Here is a 22,022-nt window from a genome sequence, read left to right as displayed (position 1 = left end):
AGATCGGTTTGGCATGTCCAGACTGAGGTGGTTTGGGCATGTAATGAGGATGGAGCCAACAAGGACAGCATATGCTAACTTGGAGAGACACGTGGCAGGGAAACGGGTGGTGGGAAGACCAAGAACCCACTGAATGGACATCGTAAAGATGGACACCGCAGATCGGGGAAGGACACTGGAGAACGTCATTAACGTAACCGCTCCGCCATTGTCGATCTACACATGCGCATGAGACGTACCAACCTAACGACCGCAACCACTTGGTGACTGCCTTCAACCCCTAACGCCAATACTTACCTGTTTATTGACGATGAAAGTAAATCATACGATTACATTTGTACGTCCAAATTGCACAATGTGTATTCGCCATGGTTATGCATTTGTTTCAATAATCCCTTATGAGCCACGCATATGTGTATATTTATATGAACCCAAGCTCATACGGACTGTGGGAGTTGCACCTCCTTCTCGCCACGAGGAAGGGTTGGCGGCTCTTGCTTATATCACATTCTCGCAGGTGTACCACATGTGCTGTATATAGAGGTACAGGGGGTGGTGTAACATCATAATTATGATGTCACAATCATTTTTCTTGTCCACAGTGAAATGTTAAATAATTAAATCAGGTGCGCATGTGCAGTAGTGAAAATTCGGACTTAATTTTCGGATTTTAATTCCCTGTCTCTCTCTCTAACACCCTATGACATCAGACATGAAGTCATGACCCCTCTGTCACCAAAGTAAACATGGTCGCCATGTGCTCTTCCAGTCCTATATAGTGTCCTTTTCAGTGTTCTATATGGCAAGTAATAGTACAAAAACTTAGTATTTTCGCACCTCTACTCCTCCCTTGTACCCTAATGAACATATCTAATAGCATATCATGGCGCCTACAAGTGAACTGGAGATAGCGTGAATGTGTACCGTAACCAGGTATCTCAATAAGACAGAATGGAAGAGGCTCGCCAACAGTACCCAGGAAACTGGAACTGTAAAATGATGATGATGATGATGTTGATGACAATGATCATATGCCCAAGCTAACATCATATTCCTACGAGTGAAACAGGTCAAACCAGCATACACATACTTATACTGAGTCACCATGGCATCAACATCTGAACCAGCACTTCAATTTCAACTTTTAATATGATATATTTTGATGTGTTGATGTCACTTTACCTCTGTTTCTTTATAAGTGAAACCAGTAGCAGCTTCAGCAGCAGGCAATGACCCTGTGCTTTAAAACATTAATAAGCATCACAGAAATTGTTGAACTTCCCTTCAAATGAACATACAAAATTAAAATATCCTGTAAAACACATCTATTTTCTAAAGTAACCTCTATGCTTTCAGCCTTACTTCAACAGAAACTCTCCATTTCTTGGAGTATTATGACCTGTTACCAAGTCTTCTTTGGCACAGCTGGAGTCTGCGCTGGGATGATATAATATCAGTGGAGGAAAACCCTATGCAACATGTGGCCATAAGACAGACGTTCATAACATTCTTCGACTGGCACAGGCTGTTGAGCCAAGTAGAAACCACCCACTGGGCCTACAACATTCACAGGGTAATTCCTTAAAGTTGCAGCAATTGACTGTAGATGGTAGATAGTTATGGATAGTCCTATCAGTACAAAGTTAACTGTGAATAGCTTCAGGGAGCGAGTACATAGATTCTGTCTTTTAATTATTTTTTTCTGCTAGTGGTTTAACATCGCACTAACACACAGAAGGTAAAAGATAGGAAATGGCTAGGATTGGAAAGGTACCGGGCATGACCTCAATTAAGATACAGCCCCAGCATTTGCCTGGTGTCTGCATCCATGGCTAAGTGGTTAGCATGCTGGCCTTTGGTCACCAGGGTCCCGGGTTTGATTCCAAGCAGGGTTGGGAATTTTAACTAAAACCGCTTAATTCGCCTGGCACGGGGATTGGGTGTATGTGCCGTCTTCATCATCATTTCATCCTTATCATGAGGCGCAGGTCGCCTACGGGAGTCAAATCAAAATACCTGCACCAGGCCTCCCCAGAGGCCACATGGCATTTCATTTCATTTGCCTGGTGTGAAAAATGGCAAACCACGGAAATCCTTATTCAGGGCTGCCGATGGTGGAATTCAAACTCACCATCTCCCAAATACAAGCTCACAGCTAGGGAACCCTAATTCTTTCTTCACAGCACCCTTCACTTGTTTAGTTTGCTATTAATGGCTGAACACATGTAATGAGTTCTTTGGGGTGCAGTGAATAACCATGAGAAGCGTTAGAGGTTTATTAAGGAAACATTTTCCAATTGCTGTTCTATGAAAACATTATTGGTGAGTATAGCAATTTTTGCTTGATATTCAGGGGAACCAGTATCAAAATCTGCCAAAAACTTTACGGGTTTTAATTACATACTATTTATTTAAGAATATCACAGCATCCTTGAGTTTAACTTATGGATTGTGTTTTTGATTACTTCAGTAAAGATGAAAGAGCACATCTTATTTACAGAACAGCAAAATTCCATGTGTATCCTTGGAAGAGAAATCTAGCAGAGCAACCATTCATCCCATTTTCGCTGGGGCTGTCCCGTTACCTTGTGTTCTCCTGCCCATCCCGTCAGTTTTCCATTTCATTTTGTCCTTCAAGCATTTAAAAAATTAAAAGATATATTATTTTACACCATTCTGATAGCAGGAGACTCTGTAAAGTTGTATGACCTCGTACTGTATATACGTAAACTCACTGGGAAGAGTTCTTTTTAAGCTCTGCCTTTTCTCTTTTTTCAATTACGTTTTTCTAAATATCTTGATTATGTTTAGAGTTGTGACTTACAAAGGGAGAGAATATTATTACTTCATCTTTTTTCACAAGTTGCTTTATGTTACACCGACACAGATATGTCTTATGGCGACAATGGGACAGGAAAGGGCTAGGAGTGTGAAGGAAGCAGCCGCGGCCTTAATTAAGGAACAGCCCCAGCATTTGCCTGGTGTGAAAATGTGAAACCACCGAAAACTACCTTCAGGGCTGCCGACGGTGGGGTTCGAACCGACTATCTCCCAAATACCGGATACTGGCCGCACTTAAGCAACTGCAGCTATCGAGCTCAATATTACTTCATCATATCAATTTTCGCCTTTCGGTATGGCAAGCCCATCGTAACAATAGCCTATATGAACTAAGCAGATATGGTTCCAATTTCCTAGATGGAGGCCTAAGTCCACTTCATGTACTAGCACTAATGGTTCCCTGCCAGGAGACACCTGAAATGTGTGAACTTTTGCTTGAATACGGGGGGCAATCCCAATGTTCGGGCAAAGATGGAATACAGTGAAGATGACAAAGCCTTTGATTTCACAGATAATGGCGATTGCAAGTGTAATGGGAAGAACGTGTTGCATGCTCTTTGCATGCAGCCAGATGTTAATTTAAACAACATTACAAATGTTGGTGGAGAAGGGGAACATCGATTGTGAGGCATTCTACCTGAGGAACTCTCCGCTCACACTCGCGATAATCAGGGGGAATGTGAAGCTCGTCAAAGCACTAGTGGAAACAAGAAAGGCAAACCCCAACCAACAGCTGGCGTCAAAAGTTGTAGTGCCGCTAGGTATACTGATGACTTGGTCAGGCACAGACAAGCTACCACCAAACAATGTCGTGGAAATGGTTTAACATTGGAACACTGTGTCGGAAGGAGGGTGGAACGACAGAATAAAGTGGAGAGGAATCATATTTGCTCCCACCCGGTGTCGGCTGGAAATGGGAAAATGAGGATGATATGATGATGATCAATTTTTAATTTAATACAAGTTTCTGGCTACTGAGGAAAATAATATTGATATTTAACTTACTAAACAATGCTGAAGGAGTGTGAATAATTCAATGTTGTTAAGTAAAATTAAAAACTGTGCGAAGACTTTACCTCTTCAGTAGTTGCAACTGTAGTAAGCTATTAAAAAATGAAAATGAATTACTTAAGCTCTTTTCAAGGTCATATTAGAAAATATTTTGAGAACAAACATTCTGTTGTGAACCTTAAGGAATACGTTTACTCTGAATATACCGGTACATGGCAGATTTTGGTACGAAGTACCGTACCTTCTAGAAATTCTGTCGTATGTTTGTTGAGTATCAATGTGATAGTTGCCTTACTTAGTACAAAACTGTGTTAGCAGGACCATGACCATTAATTTTCCTCCAATTTTTCTGGTGCAAGTTTATAATGTCCTAAGTCACTTTTTATTGTCTTGGCCCTACCATCCAAAATAACTTAGGTCTGCCAATGATTGAAACATTCTGTTTTTTATTTCCACATATCCTTGAAATCACAGAGAGACCTTTCTTCTATGAAAACACATTCCGGGGAATTGGAGAAGAGAGGGATAACTCTGAAAACTGGGAGGTGGTGCTTGGTAGTGATGGTTACTATAAGGGGAAATACAACATTCAATGAATTAACCATCTTCCCTCAACACTACTCAGAGAAGAAAATATGAATTGCAACTAGGCCTATTCAAAGTTAAGAGTGTAATGCCAAAAAGAAAGATCAGCCACTAAAGGCTCCGTAGGTCTCGCAGACCTAATGGTGTCAGAGCTGGAAGAGAACAAGGTTAACCAAGAGAAGTCGGATAGTAAAGATGAATGTGAAGAGTTGGGCTTCATGTGTTCAAATATGCTAGCCTCGTATAGGTAGATTCACTGGCACGTAAACGAATTTCTACCAGACAAAATTCTGGCACCTCGGCATCTCCAAAAACGTAAAAAGCTGTCAGATGGACATAGAAAGAGGCGAGGGGTCGTCATCCAACGCTCCCAACTTAAGAGCCCCTAGGCCTAGGGTAAGAAATGGGAGAAGAAATCGTCTTTTCCATTGCATGGACTATATTGAAAGCAATCCTTGCATTTATTTTATACAGGTTAGAGTTTATGGTACTGACTCCATTACTATGAAACAGGCCCTAATGATGGAATAACCTGTATAAAACATTACTTAAGAAAGATACCTATGTAGTGGAACAATTACAAATCATGCCGCAACTAGTAACTAAAACTACAAGTCTAAAACCCATTTTCTGTCTGTTATGACGTTGGTTATCCCCTCATTATACCTTCTACAGCTCAGCAAACATTCTAGCTGTAAAAGCAATGTATCTAAACATTACTGGGGCGTATTTTCAACCAAACTACACAGTACAGGAAATAGTTGAAAACCTCTCTGACATGCACAGTGTCACACAGTCTCATATAGATACCATCCTGGCAAACAACTTCAATTGCCACATTGATAGAGAAGATGCATAAAACAACACAATAATTGAATACCTCAAGGGAGAAGGATTTAAACTTTTAAATGACCCTAACCTCCCAACTTACATGTGTCACAATGGTAGGCTTATGAGTATAATAGACCTGATATCTATTAGTACAGCCGTTCAGGCAACAAATATAAAGATACTCGACTACTCACATGTGGTGCCCTTAAGGAAACACCTACCGTTAACTGTGAAGATAGAGATATGCACCCTATCTACAAGTGAAACAGAAGAAAGAATATTGGTAAAAAGAAGTATAAATATCAACAATCTCAAAGAGTTTGCTTTATCCTCCAATGATGTAGTAGAAGGGATTCAACAAGGAAAGACTGAAGAAGCTGCATTAATAAACAGATTTCCATCCAAAGACAAGAAGATCACAACTATGGTTCGACACAGTCTGCTCTATGAAAAGGAAACAGGTTCTTACACTTTTCCATAGAACAAGATCTTCTAGGACTCAAGAACATCTTCAAAATTATAATATCTCAAGATGAGAATACAAGACAGTTCTAAACAAAAAAAGGGCTGCCTGGCTGGAAGAGGAAAAATTGTACAAGCCACCAATAAAAACCACTTTGACGCAATGAAGCCAAGATCCCCGAAATTTTGTCAATCTATTGCCAGGGATACATGGGTAAACCACTTCTGGCACATTTTCAATGACATAACTGCACTGAAAACAACAAGCAGAAGAGAAAGTTGCATAGTTTCCCTATCATTATGGAGGATGAGCTGAGAACAACAATATTGGGACTGAAAAACCAGAAAGTTGCTAGCCCAGACAACATCTGTAATAAACATCTGAAAATTGCCTTTCCAATGGACTGCACTCTTCCACAACTATCTAAAGATGAGCGAAATACCATCTAGCTGGAAAACCTTCTTACTGAGGATACTATATAAAGGCAAAAGAAACCCACACGCTTCTGATTTGTATAGCGGTTATCTTAAAACAACTAAGTTTAATAAAATGGTCAAACTATTCAATACAATAGGCCTACATTCTTAAGAATGTTTAAAACTTATACATAACACTTAAATTGGGACGTTTCGCCCTAGTTGTGGTCATCTTCAGCCTAATCGCTTTAGAAAATGCAATCTTCAAAGTTTTTTCTAAAATCCTAATGGACAGACTCACCTTGCTAACTACCCACTGAAATCATCCCCAATCAACAATACGAGTTCAGAAAAGGCAGATCAGTCTTACACAAGATACAGAACTTAATGGAAAAATGTCAGAGAAGCTCTGAGACATAAAGGAGGCAAATACCATGTCATTTTTATAGACTTCAAGAAGGCTTTTTCTGACCTGCTGGATCGTCAGTTTCTTATTGATAAACTTGAGCAAATGTTAAGAGAAGGAAATTATCTAACAAACATACTGGCAAACATCTTAAAGGAAAATACAGTAACTGTAAGAGACAACCTGCAATCCTCATGACCTATCATCCAGACGAGGGGTGTTCTACAGGGTGACCCGATTAGTCCACTCTTATTCAACCTGATTACTGCAGATGTCATGGAAATACTGAAGGGATTTGAAGGGCAAATCTCTCTACATACCTATGCAGATGACATGGCCCTTGGCTCTTCCAATTTAGAAGACTTACAGAAATGTTGGGATCTACTGGTATCCTGGGCAAAAAGAAACAAATTGGAGTTAAACATAGACAAAACGGTTCACATGATATTCAGAAGGGGTGGCAGATTTGCTGCCACAGATCACCTGTCCTATGAACAAGTCTCCCTAAAAATTGTAGATGATTTTAACTATCTTGAGGTAACCTTGCTGACCTTCATAAGATCCTTCATGAAACATGTAATACAGAGGGCGACAGCAGCAGTATTGAGACTTACAATAATTGAAAATCTTCCACCTTTCTGATACTTTTTATTTGCTTTTTAGCAAATTAATTAATTATAAACACTACATGTTTCGTTCTTATTTGAGAACATCTTCAGTTGTTGTTTAGCTTAGGTGAATCACTAAGTTTTTGAGTACATTATTATCAGGTACATAGTTCCTCTTAAAAACGATTTGTTATTTATTATTAATTATTTACATATTTTACGCCCACATTGGAGCACTTAAATCAATACATTTGAGTTAATTTCTTCTTTTTCTTCTCCCAGAACTTTCTCATTCTCTCCGACCTGGAAGCCCTTTTATGTGTCCGATATAGTATATTGTTTCTGTTCAACTGTTTTTAGTCTGAGACTTATGCTTTTGTTCTTCAAAATCCTCTTCTCTTTTTTGTCTTTGATTTGTTGCTGAGTTATACCCAATTCTTCCAAATCATCCTGAACTTCTTTGAACCAATTATTATTGATTTTATTTTTCAAAAAAATAATCAAATAGCTGTTTTAATATCCTGGTGTCTGGTAATCTTTATATGTGACAGCAAAAGGAAATTCTTCTTGTACGCATTGTAGATATTATTGATTCACATTCACGATAGACAATGTTGTTAGGCAACAATCTCCACTGTCCATCAACTTGGTGTTTTTTATTAATAATTGTTCTAAGAATTCTTCTATCAGTTTTCTGTAATTTGTCTGTTGTAGATTTTACATTTAATTTGAATAAAGTTTCACTAGTGTACATTACCTCTGGTTTAACTATGAAATTATAGTGTTTCAGCTTAGCGTTTATTGAAAGAGATTTTTTTTTAATAGGTTGACCAGGTAAGTCTTTGTGCTTGTTTAACACGTTGAGTGCCGAGCCGATTGTAGCACACTATTCCACTGGTGCCAGGCATGTTTTTGAATTGCATTCCGCTGGTGCCAAAGCAATTGTACGCGTTGTAGACTGTTTATATAATCTTGGGATGTATTTATATGATGTACTAAGTAAATTTTATCTCACCATACCATGGTCATCCGTGACGCCATATGGTGTCACATCAATTTTTAGGAAAGATAAAATATAGCGTGACGCCATATGGTGTCACAGAATTTTTTGACATGGAATGTTCAATACGAATTTCCAATACGGGATATTTATTTCCTAATTCAAATTAACGCAATATTTATGAAAACCTAGTAAAATGCAAAACAAGTACTTATATTACATTACATATAGTTGTGAACAGTTTTCTGATAACTCTAAACAATGAAAATATGCGTCTCGACATGCCCGAGTTCTTGTTACTCGTTGTAATTTTTCAAACCTTATTGGCATCGTTGTTCAAACATCGTCCTTTTGTACACTTGTTTCATGTGCTGTTTTCATATTTACGTTTTGCACATCTGATCGGGAAGTTAAGGGGAACGCGCTAACTACACGCTACCTGGCTACTGGCGCAGCTCGACGCAGCCCGGTTGGTTCACGTCCGCTGCTTCGCTCCTCCCTACCTCTCCGCCACACCCCGATACTCCCGCGGCACTTTTAATTTTATGACTTTATTTGCTCAATTTTGGGTTTAAACTTGCGCTGGGTACATGCAGTTTTCACCTTGGCATTCCACTGCCTCCCACGAATATTCCTACCAAATTTCAACCGAATCCGAGTGTAACACATGTATGTGTTCCCTCGTAAGATTATTACCAATATCTTCCATTTTTTAATATTTTTGCACAACTATATAAACTGAGTGATAATACGTACGTAAACGTGGAATAAACAAAGCCTGGTGCGCTTTCACCTGTGACAATGACCACTGACCAGTCAGTGGCTTCGGAAGAATACTGTGGCGCCACATGGTGGCATACAGTAAAAATACATAGCTGGAATAGACCCTGAAGTTCGCCCTTCACGTAGTTCCAATTTTACACCCATAGATGTCACAGCTGATTATTTACGGCGCATCGGCTGAAACTCAACTGTGCCGCCATATGGCGTCACGCCAACTCTGATTTCAAGAACGGTGTGCCGCCATATGGCGTCACGCCATCTTAAATTTGAAGACCACCATGACGCCATATGGCGGCACGTGGCACCCAACGTGTTAAATTTAGTTCATTCTGTGTTCTATTGCTTCTTTTTCATTTGTGTTCCATGTTATTATTTCCCCAAGATATTTGAATTTCTGAACAATTTTAATCTCTTTATTACTGTTCAGTTGAATAACTGGTAAATCAACTTTAAAAGTTGGCATCATTTCTGTTTTTTCAAATGAAATTTGTAATTCCATTTTTATTTTTTTTTTTTGCTATAATTTCTAGTTGTTTAATTTGAAATTTAGCCTCTTCTATTGTATTTGCAAGTAATGCTAAATCATCCGCAAAAGCAAGGCAGTTGAGTTTAATATTTCTACCGATCTTGATAGTTGGTTGGCATTTCTTGTTCCATTCATGCATAACCTTCTCCAATGCACAATTAAATAACAATGGTGAAAGTCTGTCTCCTTGTCAAAGTCCAGTTCTTATAGTGAATGATTCTGATAATTCACCTCTAAATTTAACTTTTGCCTTTGTATTTTTAAAAGTCATACTAATGAGGTTAACAAGTTTTTGGTGCAAGCCAAATTCTTTAAGGCTTTTTAATAATGATTCACGATGAATACTGTCGTATGCTTTTTTTTTATCTACAAACGTGATGACTAGACCCTTACTTCGAACTCTTTGGTGCTTCTTTATCCATTTTAAACTAATGATTTGATCTGGACAGCTTCTACCTGGTCGAAATCCTCCCTGATATTCTCCAAGTTCTTGGTCGAGTTGTTCTTGGATTCTTGTGTATATAATCTTGAATAAAATCTTGTAATATTAAGCAAGGATATCCCCCGATAATTATTTGTATCGGAGCGATCCACCTTTCTTATACAGCGGGTGGATTATCGCTGTATTCCATTCCTCGGGAAGCTTCTCCCTGTTCCAAATATCAATGATGTATTTATGTAGGTTTTGAATAGTCTGATCATTAGCATTCTTCCATATTTCTGCTACTATTTGATTCTCTCCTGCTGCTTTGTAGTTTTTAAGTGCATTAATTGCTGTTTTCACATCATTGTAAACTGGTGGTATAATCTCTTGTAATGGAGTTATATTTTTTGAATTAGGGTCAAATTCTAAATGTTCCACAGGATCCTCACAATTAAGTAACTCTCTAAAGTATTCTGCGAGGATGTTAGCATTATCTTGATTATTGTGTGCCATTTTTCCATTTTTATTTCTTAACATAAGTGTGGGAGGGGTAAACTTAGATTGATATTGCTTGAATGTTTTGTAATAGTCTCTTGTTTTATGCTGATTAAATGTTTCCTCAATAGTGTTAAGCATTTCCTTTTGATAATTCCTTTTAATTGTCCTAATTTCTTTAGCTGTTTGTCTTCTGGCATTAATTAGTTCTTCTCGAGATTTTTCTGTTTTCCTCTGTTGATCATTTAACCATGCCTTGTGCCTTGCTTGAATTGCTTTGTCACATTCCCCGTTCCACCACGCATGTTTCTTTCTCCTTTTAATTGGAGTGATTTCTTCAGCTATGGTTTTAAGTTTGTTGATCATCGTCTCTAATTTGTCATTTAAAGGTGTTTTGGATCTCTCTAAACTTATTTTATTATTTATTAAGTAACTGGGATCATAATTTCTCCTTGCTTTGAGATGATTACGTTTGTGTTTCCTTTTTGGTGTTAACTTGATTTTTATTTTTGAGATATAATGATCCGAGTCAATGTCTACCCCACGGAGGACTCTGACATTATAAATTTCTTTATGATAATCTTTATCCATAGCAACATGATCAATATGAAACTCTCCCAATTTTACGTTAGGGCATTTCCATGTCATAAGTTTATGTAGTCGCCTCATGAATCTGGTGGTTTCCAAAATGAGTCCATGATCTGCACAAAGTTCAATTAATCTTTGGCCATTTTTGTTTGTTAATTTATGAGCTGGCCATTTTCCTACAAGTGTGTGATACTTCTTTTCTCTGCCTATTTTAGCATTGAAATCTCCAAGTAAAATTTTTATATGCTCATCAGGGATCTTTGATAATATGTAATCAAGTTCTTCCTAAAAGTTTTCAACTCCTTCTCTATCTTTATTGTTTTTGTCATTTGTTGGTGCATGGACATTTATTAAAGTTTATTCCCTACTTTAACTACCGGTATTAGAAATGCCATCCTCAAAGAGTTTGAAGAAAATTCTTCAATCGAGTCTATTATGCTACTATGAACAAGAAAACCTACACCAAATTGGGGGACATTCTTCATTACTCTTGTCCTGGAGGTCCTTTGTAGAGATGATAACCTCCTGATTCAATTGGGTCCTGGTCTGTGTTCCTAAATTCTTGTAAAGCCATTATTAAAATCCTATGTTGGTCCATCACATCAGTTAAATGTTTCAACTTGCCCACCTTACTTATTGAATTAATGTTTAATGTTGCAAAATATGAAAATTTTCCTGATTTGTTGAACTTACGTCTCTTCTTACATTGCTGGGTTTGTCCACTGTCTGTCAGCTGTCTCTCGATTGTCTGTTGGGCTTCCACGCGCTCCGACTCGCCTAAGTCTTCTACTTGACACCTCACCGATTCCGAGTGGCGTCTTTGTGCAGACCCTTGTTGTTGTTTGTCCACACCGGTGGATTTATTCATTAGAACACTCATCATCATTGATTGTCTCATCTTTCAATCAAAACATTTCTGACCGAGGTCAGGCTTTACAATTCGAGATGTGATCTGGAAAGGTGATTAATGAAGTATGAATTGGTGACAAATGAAACGCTACAAGTTCATCCTAGTTGTTCAGGACTGGGAGTAGGCATTTCCTCCATACCCCGCAAACGTTATGGTTTTACCGCCAATACTCGGGTAGCTGATTGCAGTGGTTTCCCACTGGGCGATAGGGTTAAAACAATGTGGTGGTTAATGATTCAAATAGTTTTTAAGAGGAACAATGTACCTGATAATAATGTACTCAAAAACTTAGTGATTCACCTAAGCTAAACAACAGCTGAAGATGTTCTCAAATAAGAATGAAACATGCACTGTTTATAATTAATTCATTTGCTGAAAAGCAAATAAAAAGTATCAAAACGGTGAAAGATTTTCAATTATTGTAAGTCTCTGTGATTAGAATTTGATACAGAAAATGAAGCTGATTACTTGCAAGCAGCAGTATTTGCGTTGAGGATTATCAGACTTCTACGAAGACTATCAATTAACACGGCTATGAAGAACTTCTTAAGTAAAATAAGCCCCATCACCACCTATTGGATACAAATAATTTGGCCCTGTCTGGCTCCAAGGCTAAATGGTTAATGTGCTGGCCTTTGGTCACAGGGATCCCAGTTTTGATTTCCGGCAGGGTCAGGAATTTTAATCATCATTGGTTAATTTTGCTGGCACGGGGGCTGATTGTATGTGTTGTCATCACGACGCACAGGTCGTCTACGGGCGTCAAATCAAAAGACCTGCACCCGGCGGTAAAGGTTTGCCATCCCTGATATAGAGGATACAAGACTACAGATGCGCCTACCAAGACCTGCTAACAGAGCTACAGGCCAAGAAAAAAGAAATATGTCTCAATTGTGTGCAACTGAAGCCATGACATCTTCGACATATGATAAATCGTTTCTCAGTACACGGATTGCACTCTCGAGTGCGTAAAACCAAAGCACTCCACGAGCCAACCTTAGTGTGGACAATGTGCACGATATCACGCTGAATGGTGCAATAGGATGGTGGTGGTGATTATTGTTTTAAGAGGAAGTACAACTAGGCAGCCATCCTCTATATAACACTAATCAGAGGGAAAAATGGAAGAGATCCGACACTTCGAAAAATGAATATATCGGTCAAAGAAAGACAAGGGCCACGAAGGGCGTGAAAATGAAAGACTCCCTAGCCCTCGCAAACTTAATAGCGTCGGGGTCGAAAAAGAACAAGAGTTGACCAAGAGAGGTCAGATAGGATAAATGAAAGTGAGGAGTCTGACACAAGTAAGTGGAAGCAATGCCAGAACTCAGCTGAGGGCCCCGGTGGTCGCCAACCAACGCTCCAAAGTTCAAAGCCCTTGGGGCCCCTCTTAGTCGCCTCTTACAACAGGCAGGAGATACCGTGGGTGTTATTCTACTGCCCCCATCCACAGGCGGAAGTGCAATAGGAGACAGTGGTTTCTAAGGACTTACTGTATGTAGTGAATAACTTTTTATTTCACTATAACTGATTTTTTTTAATTAATGGTTATTAGCTGCAATGAACCTATTATTAGGCCTATTACAATCCATTTTCAAAAAATAAGTTAAAATCAGTACCACCAAATTATCCACATAAATGTTCACTATCATTCAATCATTTACACAAGAAAATCCATGAAAAACCTGGGGCAAAGTAGAAAATCAGATTTGAAAATATAATAACTGCTCAATAACTGTTGAGGTTGAAGTAAATACTAATTTTGCATTATACAAGCTTTTGTTGTTTGTTATTCATTCTAGTACGGCATTAGGTTGGATAAACTGTTCACAATACGAGTAATGTGCCTCATTTGTTACCAATCTAATGCACCATAACCATAATGCAAACTAGCAAACAGTGAAATAACTGCTAGAATATTTGAGGTTATATGTGGTTTCACAACACACTGTGGAAGTAATAAACACAAACACAACATACGAACTTATCGAATAATATTGATTAGATTTACAAACTCAATTCATGTGTTGAGATGGACTACATACCTGAGAATAGCTGTCGGACACAAATCCCACCTAACATTCACGTTATTGTGATAGGCAAAGCCTAGCTGAACGTACGAGATCAACAAAAATAACTGCGACCTTAGCGCACCGTGAGGTGTGTTTTCAAATAATCCTAACGAATATTCATTCTCTTTTTTAAAAATAAGAATTGTGAGGATGTTGCCAGTGACCTTTGTATGAATAAATCGAGAATTACGGGCATGACAATATAATTTCATTCGGTTTCTTGAAATGGATTTAATAAACATTCTTGGTATTTTTGACATGATTATCTTCTATTTTGAGCCTTTCTCTATTATGTTTCCAGCTAACGAAATGGCATTAAATGTCTAGCAAAATATGGGACTTATTTCGGAAGCACCTGTGGCGTGGAGGTTATTAAACGGAGTCATATGTGTTTATAAACCCTCGGGTGTAAGCTCATATGATTTAAGAAAAACATTAATTGGCAATATAGCTTCAGGTAACCTCTAGTTGAATACTGCTTAACGTCTGTTGCAATATTTTTATGAACAGCTATGGAGTATTTTTTTTTGTGTAGGAACACTATCCTCTACAGCTATTTCTGAAAGTGAATTACTAATATGTTCTGAATTTTCAGATCTTTGTGATTTGAAATGTCGACCACCAACCGACTATGTTTCCATTCAGGAAACCTCCGGAGCAGGATACGAAGTTAGTACAGTTCCCAGTTATGCTGATCATCCCCTGGTGGTTGGACCTAGGTATCAGCCTAAGGATGTTCGGTGTGCCTGGGCTACATATCTGGGCAAGCACACTTCAGGAGTATTTGGTAAGTATTGCAGATCAACTTGAAATAGGGATTCATTACAGCAACACAGACGTAGTGATTTACATAATTTTTCTTTTAAGTAAACACTAGCTGATGTACCCGTGCTTCGCTACGGGATTCTCAGAAAGACTGAATTTGTGGTTTTCCTAACTGAAATCAACATAGGTCATTACAAAAACATAAGTATGAATGTAGCTATTAAAAGCAATGCTAGCATATAAAATACTCGATCAAATGGAAAGCCGCACGTTTTATCACTTTTAACTAACAGTGCTGCGGTTAGATTGCGGTGCCAATCTAATAGTCCAAAGTTCCAGAGCTGGGATGACCAGGCCGCAGATTGCCATGAACACTCATCCGCCACTACTCCGCTAAATATGCACACTGTTCATTCCAATCAGTGCCTCAGAGTAGGGATTGAATAGCCCAAATGCTATGATGATCTAGTGTGTTACGTACCAGTAGTATCAGAAAATTTATAAACCAGGGGAATGGCATGCTAAAGAAGAAAGTTATCTAACTCTCCAGCTACTTCCCACCAATATTCAGGCAGGCTGTTACACTCTGTACGACTGAGCGAGTTGACCGTGTGGTTTGCGGTGCGCAGCTGTGAGCTTGCATCCGAGAGATAGTGGATTCGAACCCCATTGTTGGCAGCGCTGAAGATGGTACTCCGTGGTTTCCCACTTTCACACCAGTCAAATGCTGGGCCTGTACCTTTCTTAAGGCCTAAGGCACTCCTAGCCCTTTCCTATCCCATCGTCGCCATAAAACCTATCTATGTCGTTGCGGCGTAAATCAAATAAAAAATACTCTGTATGCAGCAGTAATCCTATCTACCGGAGATGAGGGGCAACAGAAGACACAAAGCACATCACGACAAACAATGGTCAATGTAATGTTATTGTTGATCAATGTTATGAGCTTTCTATATTGTAGGTCTTCACATTTAGTTTTCTTTCGACTCTGTGATTTGTAAAATATTTTATACCGTAAACTGTAGTTTCTTATTCTCCGACTTTACATACCGATTTTCATTAAATACTCTTTACCCATTTTCTCGTTACTCGGCGCTGATATGGACCTAGTAACAAAAATCCAAATTCATGAATATCTTTGTGATCATAGCCAGTACGGTAACAATGTATAAGAATGAATAATAGGAAATTTAATACTATAAAACCTTAGTTATGTAGCATTCATCGATTACACCTCTAATAAGAAATATTTGAGAATTACATTTTAGGCCTTCCCCTAAACTACCATTTAACTCAGCGTGAATAAAATAATTTATGGCCTAGACTATAGCGACTTATTTCCTGACTTTGCATACCGATTTTCATCAAGATAGGAATACTAATAACAATAATAACCATTTTTCTCAGCGTGAATACAATTATTGATAGCCTAGATTGTAGCAACTTATTCCCCAACTTTGCATACCCATTTTCTTTAAAATACGACCACTAATAACATAAGTAGTTGAGAATTCAATTTTAGGTCTTCCCCTAAACTACCATTTCACTCAGCGTGAGTAAAATGATTTATAGCCTAGATTATAGAGGCTCATCCCCCGACTTCACATACCGATTTTCATTAAATTCTCTTCAACCTTTTTCTCGTGATGCGTGTACATACATACAGACAGACAGACAGACAGAAATTACGGAAAAGTAAAAAGTGCATTTTCTTGTTACTATGGACATGACCGATACACAAATACCATTATTTTCAAATGTACAGACAAAGCTCTTATTTTATATACCGGTATATATAGATTTATAGGGTATCTTGTATTTATGTATAAAAATAAGCAAACAAGTTAATAATGCAACAGCTCATTATTAGCTCTCAACCTAATAAGATAACTGCTGGCCAACCAGATAGCTTGCAGATACTGGAAGCCTTATGGTCAGCATGACGACATCTTCAGTCGTATTGCTTGGCCTTCTTCACCAGGTCTGCTACCTCTTATATCAGGCAGCTCACTTGATCTCACGGGGCTGAGTGAACCCCCTTCCAGCCCTCCATCTAGTATTAAAATCCCTGGACTGGCCAGGACCTCCAGGTAAGAAGCACACAAGCTACCCTCCCCCACCTTACATAATGTGTTAAAATAGTGAGGACATTTCTATAAAGCTAACATCAGTTGATGATATTACAGTAAAAATAACTGCCTTTATCAATTACTGAACAAAAGTATTTACTGTACAGACAAGGAGTTTGTGAACTATTTTGGAATTGCAGTACACACAAAAGACTTTATGAACTTGCTTTGGCTCTGTAGCCTATGTCATGGACAGTATGGAATAATTAACTTGCAATACAAGTAGACTAAATAGAAATATCTAGTGCTGTTGTTGATCTCTCCTTGCCTGGGTGGTTGCAAATTAACCTTTGATCCGTGGAGGCCCTCATTCAATTCCCAGGCAGTTGTGGGATTTTAACCACAGATAGTTAATTCCTGTGGTATTGTGACTGAGGGTGGCACTTGCATACTCAAAGTGAATTTTTAGGGAAGAGAAAAAGCGCAGGAAAATTATATGTAGTAATAGGCCTACCTCAAGTAACAAGAAAGGAGAGATCCTTCCTTTATGCTTGGAAAGGACCCACTCATCCTGCCCCTAGAAAAATGAAAACTGAGACTGTGTAATTCAGTGAAATGCGGCCATTTTCTATGTTGGTATTGGTCAGCCAAGTTTCCTAAAATCTCTGATAGAGCTTGCATCATATCCATCCACAGGATTGCCACATTCAGTAGAAATAAGTCTGTCAAGACAATTCCAATAGTTTTGTCCAGATCAGTGGTTTAGTCATGGGATAATAGAGGTCTACATGGCGCTTAGCGGACCCCTTTTTGTCTCTGCGCCGATGTTGGCGTGCCTGCTGAGTGTCATGTGATGTCATCTCAGCCATACCATGTTGGATCTCTAACTGTTATGTAATAACATTACACACAGAAACAATAAATTAAGGAAGCTTTACCATTAAAACTAGAAGCTCATCTATACTGAATTTAATGGGGGAAAAAACACTTCTTTTTTTTTTCAACAGCCTACATCACATTTCATCTCTTTTAAACACAGCAACCATTTCTACGTTCAATAGTTTTTCACATTTTCATAAGTGGCTACCAGATGCATCTTACCAGCAAATGGTCAACAGTCTGTCAACAGCAAAGTCTGGTGTAACTTACTCCCACCTTGAGTAGCAGAAGGCTACTTAACAATACCAACAAATACAAGTCTCTTACTTACAAGTCAAGTCTCTCAGGAACTCTCACTGCTCAACCACTTCGAGTAACAACCACTGTTGTCATCCCTTGGTACACCTGTTGAATCACAGTTTCCAGAGATCGCAATAGGGTCATCAGAAGACACTTCCAATGGTTAAATCCTTTGTATTGGACGTAATAACTTGCCCTGCCTCGTTCTGAGTTTCAGTGTTCTGATAACACCATCCTTACCTGGTATATCTTCAATTGTGTATTCCAATGGTCAGTCTATATGCTTCAGTTTATCACACCCAATCAATACCATGTTCCCCACTGCTACAGTATGGGTACCCTCTTTCTCACGATGTAACGCCAATTGCCCCAAATATTCACTTCTGAATATTTTCCTCAAATCCCTTTTAAAAGTTTGTCAGTACCTAAACCTCCTTTTGAGGCTCTGTTTGTCAGTTGTATCAACATCAGGAACATCAATCTCTCTCATATCTTGCAGGAATAAAGAAGGGGAGAGAGGCACTAATTCAGAACCTTCTTCTATGATATAAGTCAAGGATTGGGATTTCATTATACTCTGACAGTCACATAATGTAGTCATCATCTCCTCGTAAGTAAGTCATAGCCTGCCCAACATCCTATTTAATAAATCTTTGAGAAGGCGTATCAAACACTTCCACCATCCACCCCACCGTGGTGCACCTGGGGGATTGAAATGCCAATCAATGTGCCTAGCAGTTTTTGCTTAGTTATATCCTTCTAGTTCAGAGTTTGGAGCAAATATGAAACCCCGGTGAAATTCGTGCCATTGTCATGGTAGATAACAGAACATCTTACTCTGCGAGCCACAAATATCAATGGAGTGCTTGCAATAATGCTTCTGATGGGGGTGAAGATATCAATTCCAGATGGACAGCTCTAAACACTGCACAAGTAAAGAGGCACACCCACATTTTAATTCCACCTTGTAGATATAAGGGCCTGGTTAAATCCAGTCCAATGATCTCGAACACTGCAGCATTCAGTACTCTATTGGATGGAAGCGGAGGTAAAATAGCTTAGATGTCTTTCACTGTGTCTCTTGCATATGATGCACTTGGACCAAACCAACCTTATAGTTTTCCGATCATTTAGAATCCAGTAACGTTCTCTGAGGTTATGTAGCAGCATTTGCAATCCTACGTGTCCTTGTATCTTGTGTTCTGTCATGATAAACCTCTTCACTACCTCGTGTTGTGATGGAAGTACTGCAGGCTGACAATCTTTATGGTCATCTCTGTAGATAATTTTTGTTTTTAGCCTAATTATTCCTTCATTGAAACACTCTGAGCATTCGCAGTCTGTCGTCCCTCAATGAGGAAAAGGAGTCTTCTTGAAAGAACCAAACAACTCTTCTCTCTACAGTGGCAAACACTTCCACAATTAATTCCCTTCTCTGATGCAGATCTATAGGTAAACGACTATTATATAGAAACCTAAGCAACCATCCCAGCATATGGACAATTCTTACAAAATTAGAGTAGTATTTGAAATACTAGTACTTTTGATTCTCCAAAACCAAACAGTTAACATTCATTACAGCTGTAGATCTAACCTTTTCCATGTTGATTTTATCTTCTTTTGAAACATCATTGCTAGCAAACCATTTTCCTAGTGATTCTTTTAACCATGCAGGTCTCTCCCACCATCTAGAAGCAACTAATTGTTTAGTTTTTCAGCCCCTGGAAGGTAAATCTGCAGGGTTAACTTTCCCCAGAACATACTTCCAAAATTCTGAGCCAGTGATGTTCCTAATCTATATAGGCCTATTAAAAAGGTTTACTCAAATCAGCTTTGTCCAGTCCATCCGGCTGTTCTACTGGACCAGTTTACTTCATTATTTTTATTCTCCCCAGAATTACCTGCCGGTGAATCATCAGACACTGATAGGTCTTTTAAAGTAAACTTTGAATAATCCTAAAAATCAAATCACTAAATGATCACTCCAATAATTGCAGGCGAAGGCGTACCTTAGCCTGCAATACATTCTGTACTTAGTGGATTGATAAGCGATGAGCACTTTGATTAATAATCTGATATATGTGATTTTCATCCTTAGTCAGGGTACCCATTTTCTGGAAAAACAGGGAAAGCACAAGGAAATAAAATATGCAGAAAATATACAGGTAGAACATAGGGAAATGACTTGTCACATCAAAATTAAGCTTTTGATCTAAGACTGGACCCGAATAGATTGATTGAATGAGACTGATATGTAGACGCTACGCGAGTCATACACAGTGAGTAATACTTTGAGAGGAAAATAGTCAGGTAGAGAGTGTGCACGCATGGTAGGGAAGGAGAATGAATGAAAAAGATAGACATACTTGCGCTAATCGCTCAAAGGTGACAGTACATGAGGTGTGCGATGTATCTAGTATTGCATTACCTAGTTCAAGTGTGGTGTAGCTTAGAGATCACAGTTAATGATAGTGTAATTCCAGGTCTTTACCTTGAAAGTAAAATTAAATGTTCGTAGACAGTAACTCTCCTTCTTAATTCGTAATTGCTTTGTTCACATTGACCGGGCTGCCAACAGTGGGGTTCGAACCCACTATCTCCCGAATGCAAGCTCACAGCTGCGTGTCACTAACCGCACGTCCACTTGCTCGGTCAGTATGGTGTTACTCCATCCCATGCAGTGAAGCATGATCGGACCCGCCGTGGCATGCTGTCCACAAGGCAGTTGAGCCTGTCCTGGTCAATCCTGTCCCACTCTTTGACAGCAGCCCTCTGGCCAGGTGGAAAGTGGATTCGTTCGTCGTTGCACTGCCTGTTTCAATGTATCCTAGGCATGTTCAATGGAATTCATATCCAGATACACCGGAGGCCAGTCCATCTATTGGATGTGGGCCTCCCTGAAGAAGAGGTTCACAAGATTGGAACAGCGCAGGTACGTGTTGTCATCTTGCAGGTTGAATCTGTTGCCAAAATGCTGTCAGTACAGTTGAACAATGAGCCCGAGGATTCTTTCTCGGAATTGTGTACCAGTCATATTGCCCTCTGCAGGGACGAATGGTGTCCGACATCCATACACAATGCCACCTCAAAACATGATAGATCCACCTTCATGATGGGCTTGTTGGATGGTGTATTGGACACATCTGGCATTACCTTGCTCTCTCCAAACCCTCCTACATTGATTATCTTGAGCCCCACTGTCGACAGCCCAGAAGATGGTTTTCCATGGTTACCCATTTTCACACCAGGCAAATGCATGGGCTGTACCTTACATAAGGCCATGGCTGCTTCCTTCCCACTCCTAGGCTTTCCTATCCTGACATTGCCATAAGACCTATCTGTGTCAGTGTGACATAAATCAAATTGTAAAAAAAAGGTGATTATCCAATGTCACATTCGACGCTCATCCATGAAGAGGACCCACTGCCGTTCTTCCAGAGTCCAGTCCAAATGTTCCCTTGCCCATCTCTGTACATGACACTACAGGGGTGTAGGTGCAGGTGCTTGCCAAGGAACTGTTGAGTGTAGGTGGTCCCTATGGAGACTATTTCTGATTGCCTTGTAGACACAACCTTACTAGTTGCCTGTCATAAGGCATTGCACAGTTCTGTTGCAGTGTCTGCTAGGTTCCTTTGAACCAGGATTCACCTGTAACAGTCGTCAGCTGCTGTTATTGACCACAGTCGACCATTGTGAGGACAATCTTGCACATTTTGTGTCTCACGATAGCGGCTGTATGTTCTGACAACATCGCTACAGTGTACACCAACCAGGCCAGCGACTGCCCTCAGGGACAGGCCTTGCTGATGCAATGTCACTATGCGGGTATGGTCAGAAACAGTAATGACTCATCGAGACATGTCTGTATGCTGCACAGGACATAAATGTGCTCTTGTCATGTTGTGTCCACAGGTGACAGTAACAGCGCACTCTTCTGGACTATTCTGAGACTGCATGTATTACCTCCATGTCCAGTAACAGGTAGCGTTACATATCATTCAGATGACTGACATGCAACAACTCTTAGAGCGAACATCCTTCACCAACAAA

At 39.3% G+C, this 22,022-nt stretch overlaps 2 protein-coding genes across 5 annotated transcripts in view; one reads left to right on the top strand and one right to left on the bottom strand.

Annotated features, from left to right (window-relative positions):
• Positions 1-14,059, bottom strand: part of LOC136858063 (14 kDa phosphohistidine phosphatase) — a 336,762-nt gene extending 322,703 nt beyond the window's left edge. The window contains exon 1 of the mRNA XM_067137312.2: positions 13,933-14,059. Within this exon, the coding sequence (XP_066993413.2) occupies positions 13,933-13,969 (37 nt within the window). The 5' untranslated portion in view covers positions 13,970-14,059. The remainder of the gene's footprint in view (positions 1-13,932) is intronic.
• LOC136858062 (pseudouridylate synthase TRUB2, mitochondrial) overlaps positions 13,909-22,022 on the top strand; it is a 51,732-nt gene continuing 43,618 nt past the window's right edge. For 2 of the 4 annotated variants that reach the window (XR_010858593.2, XM_067137311.2), the window contains exons 1-3: positions 13,909-14,047; positions 14,261-14,416; positions 14,555-14,746. Coding sequence is in view for 1 of the 4 variants with exons in the window: in XM_067137311.2 (XP_066993412.1) it covers positions 14,293-14,416; positions 14,555-14,746 (316 nt within the window). In the remaining 3 variants the exon portion in view is untranslated. Of the gene's footprint in view, positions 14,048-14,103; positions 14,152-14,260; positions 14,417-14,554; positions 14,747-22,022 lie in introns of those variants that run through there. The other 2 variants (XR_010858595.2, XR_010858594.2) reach the window with 2 other exon arrangements.

Source organism: Anabrus simplex, chromosome 1, assembly GCF_040414725.1.
Source record: "Anabrus simplex isolate iqAnaSimp1 chromosome 1, ASM4041472v1, whole genome shotgun sequence".
Classification (NCBI taxonomy): Eukaryota; Metazoa; Arthropoda; class Insecta; order Orthoptera; family Tettigoniidae; genus Anabrus; species Anabrus simplex.
The sequence above is the reverse complement of the archived record's forward strand: the minus strand, read 5'-3'. Positions and strand labels throughout refer to the sequence as shown.